Source organism: Lipotes vexillifer, unplaced genomic scaffold (genome assembly GCF_000442215.2).
Source record: "Lipotes vexillifer unplaced genomic scaffold, Lipotes_vexillifer_v1.1 scaffold1770, whole genome shotgun sequence".
Lineage (NCBI taxonomy): Eukaryota > Metazoa > Chordata > Mammalia > Artiodactyla > Lipotidae > Lipotes > Lipotes vexillifer.
In genome coordinates this window covers 495444-504144 of record NW_006796074.1, presented here as the reverse complement: position 1 = coordinate 504144, position 8701 = coordinate 495444, and the positions used below count along the sequence as shown (strand labels likewise).

The 8701-nt window shown below is 54.0% G+C and overlaps 1 protein-coding gene across 1 annotated transcript in view; it reads left to right on the top strand.

Annotated features, from left to right (window-relative positions):
• Window positions 1-8701, top strand: part of CSRNP1 (cysteine and serine rich nuclear protein 1) — a 14102-nt gene continuing 5401 nt past the window's right edge. The window contains exons 1-2 of the mRNA XM_007468142.1: window positions 1-113; window positions 6493-6744. Coding sequence (XP_007468204.1) covers window positions 6531-6744 — 214 coding nt within the window. The 5' untranslated portion in view covers window positions 1-113; window positions 6493-6530. The remainder of the gene's footprint in view (window positions 114-6492; window positions 6745-8701) is intronic.

The following is an 8701-nucleotide window of genomic DNA, read 5'->3' as shown; positions in this document are numbered from 1 at the left end:
CGACGACTGCCCACCTATCGAGCGGGCTAGCGAGCGCGGGGTCGCAGCGCAGGGGGCGTTCCCGGCCAGGACGAGGGTCGCGGCGTTGCCCTTGGCGAGCGTCCGGATCGCAGGTCAGCACTGTGGGCTCCGGGCCGGGGGACGGGACCTTGAGGAGGGGGTGTCCCGCTCGGGACGCGCTGCTTCCCGGACCCTGCCGTTTGCCCCCCGCCACTTTGAGCGGGTGCCGGGGCGGGGACAGCCCGGCCCCGGACGGCGCGCCACGGCCGGAGTCCGGGTCGGGGGGCGACACTCTCAGGTTTTCCGCTCCCCGCCCCCGCGCCCCGCCGCTGGGACCCCAAGAGGTCCCGGCGCCCCGAGCGCCGGGCGGGTGGCTGCCGAGCCGTGGTTGCGCGCTGGCGGCGGTCTGGCCACGGGCGCGCGTCCGCGGGTGAGTTCCCTTTTGACCCAGTTGCCTGAGAACTTTTCAGAAGTTCCTCGCATGGCCGGAGCAGGTGACATTTGTCGCCTTCCTCCTCGGGCTCCCCCCGGGGGCGGGTGCCGGGGCTGCGGCGAGTGCCCGGCGTCAGTCAGGGAGGGAGTGGAGGGGTGAGAGTGGAGTGAGGCTCCGTGAGTCACGGACCCCGGGAGGGAGGGAGGAGGAGGGATTGTGTCGTACGCTCACCTGTTTGTCAGTCACCGTCACACGCAGAGGCCACCGCTGTGAGTCACGGGCGCAGCTACACCGGCCACCCGCGGGCACATGTAGGCTTCCCCCACGCACGGCTTCCTCCCCAGCACGTACTTCCTACAGGTCCTCAGTTTCCCCTCCCCGGGGGCCCTTACACCGGCACGGCACTGTTGAGATGCCCACACTACAGCAGCCGTCACACACTTAGTCACTCCTGCTCCCTGGCACAGTCACACACAGCCCACACTCCTGACACAAGGGGGTCCCTCCCGGGCTCCACTGCCCACTCGACACCTCCACTCAGATGTCTCAGTCCTCTGGAGCGGAACTCATAGCTTACCCCCAAATCTTCATCATCACTGCCTTCTTTGGTCCCCCCCTCCAGAGGTCACCGGGTTCCCTTCCCCTTTCTCCTAAGCCTTATGGCCTGTCATCTCTCACCTAGCTCTGGCAGCTTGGTCCAACCGGTCACACCCCCTTCTGTCCCTTGCTGAGCCATCTTTTTAAAATGCAAATCTGGTATTGTCACTCCCTACTTCAACCCTTCTGTGGCTTCCTGTGCCCTCAGGCTAAAGCCTGCCCTGTCAGCCCTGGCTCCCGGGCTCCTGAAGCCCCCTCCCAGGCCGCCCCTTCCCCCTCATCTCTCTGCCTCTTCCTCTTCAAGTCCCTCCCACTTCCTGTGCCCCTCTCTCTCTCTGGAGCTTTTCCTACATCCCATTCTTTACTCCAAGAGATCTGTCTTCACCCCCAGCTGTACCCCTCCCACCCTCCATCCCAGCACTCAGCACGGTTTGTAACTCATTATACTCCTCCCCACTAAACTCAAAACTCCAAGGGGGCAGCACTGGTCTGTGTCTTGCTCCCTGTATGCCCAGGTGTGTGACACAGTGCTTGGCATGTCTTAGGCGCTCCATAAATATTTGTTGAAGGAATGAATGAATGAGAGTGAAGGGGGCCTCGCTTAGGTGGAAGAAGCAGTCTCTGTCAGGTGCAGTTTCATTTCTGCAGGAGCAATTGCCTTATGTAGCCAGCAAACGTTTGGCACCTCCCCAGCCAGGCCCTGGAGGCCAAGGCTGAGGAACTGCCCCCTCCCCCGGTTTTCACTTTTGGAGGGATGGGTGGGGGAGGGGTGTGCCAAGGCTTCCTGCCTGCCCTCTCTGGGCTGCCCTGGCTGCCTTTCTAGCCAATCCCCATGGGGGCCTGAGGTACTCAGAGGTGCTCTCTCCTTCTGCCAGTAAGTAGTTCCTGAGGATCCGAGGTCATCTGACCCCAGGTACTGTGGGGAGCTGGCCTGGCCTGGCCGAGGCCTGGGACTCTGAGGTTAAAGGACATTCTTCAAATTCCTGAAGGAGGGTGGAGGCAGCTGAAGGTGCCCCCTTCTCAATACTAGCTCTCACTGGGGGCCAGGGCATTGGGACAGCTGTGGTCGAAGAGGAGTTGGTGTGACTTTTCAGAGGCCTGAGGATTCCTGCCCTCAAACAGCCTTTGTTTGCCTGGTACCCAGGGTGAGGTGGCCTTCCCTCGGCTCACGTGGTGTGGCCTGAGTGTGTAGATAGTTGTGGCTAGTAGGGTGGGGAGGCGCCCCTCCTCCTCCTGGGCTGTCAGCTTCTGTGGGTGGTGACGGCAGGGCGGCCTGATTCTCAGGGCCCAGGCAGATCCCGGAAGAAGCCTGGTTCTCTTAGATTCAGGGCCTGTCTCCGGGGCTCCTTGGGGGTGTGGTATTTCTGTCTGAGCAGGCTCCTGGGAATTGCTTTTCCTTCCTCCAGGACCCTCGGAGGGGGCTGTGCTCACCCTGGGAATGGTGCCACGGTCAGGATCTTGATTCCTGGGTAGCTGCTGAGGGCCCCTCCCCCACCCTCTGACTCACTGTCTGACACTTTTCTTGGACTCTTTCACTATCTTTCATTCCTTTTCTGACTTGGCCTCTCCTGTCTCTGGCTGAGTCTTTTTGTCTCATCTGCCTCTGCCTCTCTCAGCCTCTGGATCCCTAGATCGGGCGGCGGAGCACAAGAGCCAGGGGCTCTTCCTCCTCCCCAGTGTCAGGGAGGAGATGATTTCCCATTTCCAGGTCTGCAGATTTTGCTGGGTGCTCATCATTAGAACCTGCACCACGGGCTGTAGCTTTCCTGTGTCCCCGTTTCCCTGTCTGCAGCCTTGGAGTTTATAACCCCCTCACCTTAAGCTCCCATTCTGTAGACATCCCTGAGGCAGAGCCAGGGTGTCTGGCTTGAACCTGCTTCCTTAACACTCCTATTTGTTTACTCTTGGGGAACCTCCTGAGATGCCTGTGTTGGCACCTGCCTGCAGCCTGAGCTTCCTTTTCCTGCTCTCAGAGCTACCCCCTTCTGGGTGCTATTCTTGCTCAAACCCTCAGGCACAGGTTGGGGGATGGGCACGTCCTCCCCTCCAACTAACTGTGACAGGAGCAGGAGGAGGGCACACTGACCAGTGGGCCCCCGTGACCTCATGTGCCTAAATCGTTTCTCTGTGTATACCTGATCTGCAGCGTCAGCTGCCTACCTCTGATGGTCCTCAGGAGCCTTCTCTGTGCCAGACTCTATTCCAGGCACAGGCACAGTGCCGATCAGGCCGAGAGGCCTTCAGCCTGGCATGAGGGAGATGAGCAGTGAGGCCATTGCAGGAAGGGACCGTAATGGCTGCGATGGGGGAATCCCAGAGCCCGTGGGAGCCCAGAGAGGCATGTAGTGGGGAGGAGTGAGGGTTTCAGGGAGGTCTTCTTGGAGATGACTTCTAAAGGGGAGTGAGGCTGGGTTCCAGCTTGTGCAAAGGCCAGGAGGTGAGCAGGTCATGGCCATTTGGGCAACTGCAAGCTCAGCTGGAGTATAAATTGAGGGGGCTGGGGAGAGTCTTGCATGATGAATCTGGAGGGGAGGCAGCAGCCAGGCCTTTCTCAGCCTCTTTTGGAATTGTGGACTTGATCCTAAGGGCTCCCCTTAGGGAATGATTTTCTGCATGGGGGTGGCAGTAGATAGACTCGCGGTTTAATAAGATCACTCTAGCTGCAGGGTAAAGAGTGGCTGCGGGCAGAGGGCAGGAACAGAGGCCCGGGACGTGGGTAGTAGCAGTGGAACAGAGACATAGGGGTAACAGACTTTCAGAATTGAAGGTGACATACGTAAAATGCACAAAGTATATGAATCTTATGTGTACAGTGAGATGTTTTAGACACTCATGGAACCACCACCCAGATCAACATAGAATATTTCTAGACACCCCTCACCCCCGCCCTGGGAAAATTCCCTCATGACTGTCCCCAGTGCATGCCCTTCCCACTTGCTGGATAACCACGATTCTGAATTGTATCATCACTGATTGGGTTTGCCTTTTCGTGAACTTCATTCACATGTAATCTTGTGTCTGGCTTCTGTCACTCAACATGATATCAGTGAGATCCATCTGTATTGTGTGTATCCAGGAGCTCTTTCTTTTTTTCTCAGTGTAGAATGACACATTCACCAAGCATTTACCACTGTTCTAAGAACCTGACATGTAGTGATTCACATAAACTTCCCATCCCAGTGAGGTTGTAAGACAAAGAATTGAAGACACAGAGAAGTTAAGGAACTTGCCCAGGGTCACCCAGCCAACTGATAGCCAAGACAGTGTTCGAATGTAAGCAGTCTGGTTCTGGAGCCAAGGTTTTCTTAACACTATGCTGGGTGGCCTCCGTGATACCTACCAAGTCTGTGCCTGGCCTTGTGTGTGGCTTAAATGAGCTAATGCGTACTTCCAGGACTGGGTGACTGGATGTGGATGGAGGGAGACAGGAAGGAGTTGAGGATGACTGCAGGTTTCTGGCTTGAGTAAGTGGGTGGGTGGCAGTGCTGTTACTAAGATAGGGAACACAGGAAGAGGAACAGATGGCATGGGGGGTGGGGAACAGAGACAAGGGGTTCGATTTGGGGCCTGCAGAATTTTGTTTCTAAGGGATGGCCAGGCAGAGAGACCAAGTGAGCCTTTGGTTCGGGGGAATCTCAGGCTTAGGTGTGTGATTAGGCCAGCATTCAGCACCCTGTAGACAGCATCTGGAGTTTGGGAAAGGACGGGGTCTCCCAACGGGATGGTGGTGGGGACAAGATGCGTGGGGTGTGGTTTGTGCTTGTGTGTTTCTGTGTCTGGGTGCCTCTGTGCTCTGTCTGCTTGTGTGTATGTGTGGGTATGCCTGCCTCTGGGCCATGAGTTCCCGCATCTCCTGTGAGAGCCTTCAGGTCAGCTGAGAGCTGGGTTGTGTTTGTTTGTGGTTTGACCCTGGGGGGTGGGGGGTGGTGCCAAGCCTGAGAAACTATTTGCTGAGAAGCCCCCGGAAACACCTGTGCATCCTCCTTCCCTGGGCCCGTTGTTGTTGGAGGGTTGGCAAGTCGGGGAGCTTCTCTTGCTGCTCATGTGCCTGTGGGGAGAGGCTGTCCCTGGGTTGAATTTCATCTAGCAAGTTGGTTGACGGCATACCGCCTGGGTCTGGGATCCACAGACTTTGTGGAAGGCTAGGCAAACGGGGATAGGGGTTTTTAGAAAGGACACCTGAGTAGGGGAGATCGCCAGCCTTCTGGTTGGTTTTTCCTGTTCACTCTCATTTCCTGTGATGGCAGTGGGGGAGGGGCTCCCCAGCACTGGGGCCTCTGCATCGTTTCCCCTTCCTCCTGGTGACCTCCTGGGGCCCAGCCCTGAGTGCTCAGGAGGCACAGAAAGACAAGGTAGCTGGGCTCAGCCCTAAGGACCGAGTCCTTTGGGGATTCCCAAGCAGTGGAAGGGGTTGTTATTTGCTGCAGCATTTAAGGGAAGGAGCCCCAAGTGCCCTCCACTCGGTTGAGGCCAGCCAAGCTGTGGGAATCTCTGGTTGCACTCCTGTGGAAGGCTGAGACCCTTAAAGGGGAGACACAGCGAGCAGTGTATCCTGGGGTGCTCCAAGTCACCCAGCTACGGACGGGAGAGCGTCGTCTTGGCCGGTCAGTTTTACTAGAAGAGGGTTTTGTTTTTTAAGGGGAGAAAATAATTTCCCTAGGAAGTTATTTCAAACAAACAGGGTTAGATATTGGAGTGGAAGGCAAGATGAAGGTGAATTTTGAAGATCAAACAGGAGATGCTAAAGAGACACAAAGCCCAGGTGGCTCTGGCCCCAGTCAGGCCTGGAGGCCGGGGACTTCTCTTGTGGGCGGGGGTTTCTAAAGGAGAGTCCGAGCAGCTCCATCACAGGGAAGTTGGATGCTGGAAATCGGGGCTGGTGTCAAAGCCACCCTGTTCCCTGAGTCCTGGTCAGCCTGGCCCCTAACGAGGGCCCGTTGCCGGGGTGTGCGGGCGGCGTGTCTGTGGGTGTGCTAGGGGCAGGAGGAGGAGGAGGAAGAGCCACTGTACGAGGGCCGTGCAGGCTGTCGGCGTGCGCCCAGCCTCACACACACAAAGGCACACAGATGCAGCTGTGTGAATCACCCAGCCAGTGAGTCAGCCCCAGGATTCCTGCCGGGGAATGAGCGTGGCCAGGCTGAGGTCTGTCGGTCCATCTGTCAGTCTGGCGTGTGCGTTCGTGTAGGTGGGTTACAGGAGGTAGAGGGGAAGGTGCCCGGTGCTGTCCCAGGAAGGCTTTGGGGCAGAGGTGGCGGGAGTCTGTAAGGGCCAGGACTAGGGTTTGGATCTCAGTGCTCCGTCTGGTGCAAAGAAGCCTACTAGGGATGTGGCCCTGGCACGTAGGGCTCCTCAGGGAGGGCCTGGGTTACCTCGGAGGGTGGGTAGGAGAGGTGATGACCAGGGCTGGGTGCCCACCTCCGCCCTCAGGCCTGCCATCTAGAGCTTTCCCCTTCCTGTTCCAGGCTGTCTGTGCCCAGACCCCAGAGTACCCCTCACCACCATGACTGGGCTGCTGAAGAGGAAGTTTGACCAGCTGGATGAGGACTCCTCCTCACTCTGCTCGTCCTCCTCCTCTTTGTCCTCCTCGGGCCGCCACTCTCCCTCCTGCTCCCCGAGCTCTTCGGCCTCCCCGTCTTGGGACTCGGATGAGGAGGGCCCCTGGGATCAGACGCCCTTGCCTGACCGCAACTTCTGTGGCCCCCGAAGTTTCACCCGTGAGTCCCTTCACCCTGGGAACCCATTACACCCCTCTTTCCTTCCTGAAGGTGCAATTGGGGGGCCCTGATCAAGTCGTTCTGGCCTCTGGAGGTCGTGTCCCCATGGCTTTAGCTTCCCTACTTGACGCCCCACCTCATCCACTTCCTGTCCTACATGGGTCACTCGGGAGTGCCCCCTGTCCAGAGGCACTTGGGTCCAGCTACATTCACCTTTAACCTTGGGACTCTCCAGCTTAGAAGTCATCATGTTCAGGGCAGGGCTCCTCAGTGGCCCTGGGACCTTCCCGCCCAGCTCTGTCCCTCAGTTCCTGTTTTGTTTCTCCAGCTGGCTCCCTATCCTCTACCCGCTGAACTGCCCGAGTCCCACACCCCATGCTTCTGTGCTGAGGGGCCTGTCAGGCCGGTCCCTCGCCTAGCAAAATGCTGTTTGGCTTTGCCTGAACTCAGTGAAAAGGTTTTTTCCCAGTTATTTTTTCAAGCTTGCGTAAGTCTGATTCCAAACTGACAAAGATGGCCCTAGAGCAGTGTTTCTCAACCTTATTTTTCATTATTGCACCCCAAACCCCAAGGAGCCCATTTTTTCCCTGATCCTCCCACCATGATGTCTTAATACCACAGATATGTCTATTTATGTACTATATGCATATCTGTACATTATACATGAGAAAGTATAATTTTCACCAGATAGAATCTAACAGTACATTAACTGACTAAACTACCATGGGTTTACTTTGGAAATACAAGGATGGTTTAATACTATAAAATCTAATCAATATAGTTTACCAAATGACTGTGTCAGAGGAGGAAAAATAGAAGAGCTGTTGTAGATACTGAAAGAATATTTGATAACATGTAATATTCCTTCCAGATAAGACCCTCTGTATGATAAGAATAAGTAAATTCTACCTTAAATGATAAAAAAATATATGTCTCAACCTAAAACTTGGCATTACAATTAATGAGGAAATACTGGAAGCAGTCCCACTTAATCAGGTACAAGATGAGGACACTGTCTGTCACCACTGTTAATTGACATTGTTCAGGAAGTGCTAGACAATTCAGTTAGCAAAGAGAATGAGAAATATACTGGATTGGGACAGGCAAAATTGCCATGATTTGCAGGTGTTCTACTACATGATAAATTCAAGAATATGTATACAGAAAACCTATTAGAAGGGAATTCCCTCAGGTAGCTGGGTACAAAATTAATATATTAAGTTTAAATATATGGAATTGCTAAGATTTGATTATTTCATGGTAACTTCTTATGGTTCAACCTAATAAAAATCAATAATATACCAATATATATATCGAATATGCCAATACATAGCTTACTAATCAACATACGTAATAACTTATAAAGGGTAGACCTTTCTAAGCTTGTTGCAAAATACAGAAGCTATAAAGGAAGAGCTCAATATACTTTTGATTATATAAACCTTAGAAATTATTTCATAAAAGCCCACAAGCAAAAATAAAGGACTAGCAGAAACTAACACAACATTGTAAAGCAACTATATTCCAATAAAGATGTTTTTAAAAAAGGACTAAAATATTTGCACAGATATGTTAGATGATTAATGTCTAATATTGAGTATATATAAAAAGCTCCTACAAATAATTTTTTTAAGAACTATAGAGGGACTTCCCTGGTGGCCCAGTGGTTAAGACTCCGTGCTTCCACTGCAGGGGGCACGGGTTCCATCCCTGGTCAGGAAACTAAGATCCCGCATGCCGCATGGCCTAAAAAAAAAAAAAAAAAAAAAGAACTATAGAAAACTGTTCAGGGGAACTGTAAATGGCTACTAAAGATGGGAAAGATATTTAATGCTCTCATTTGGACTGGTAAATAACAATGAGCCAGTGTTGACATAGGGTGATGTTGCATTTTACCAGCTCCAGTCTCGGCCAGGCCGGCTCCTAGGCTCAGATCCATTTCTTTTTGGGGGGGGGG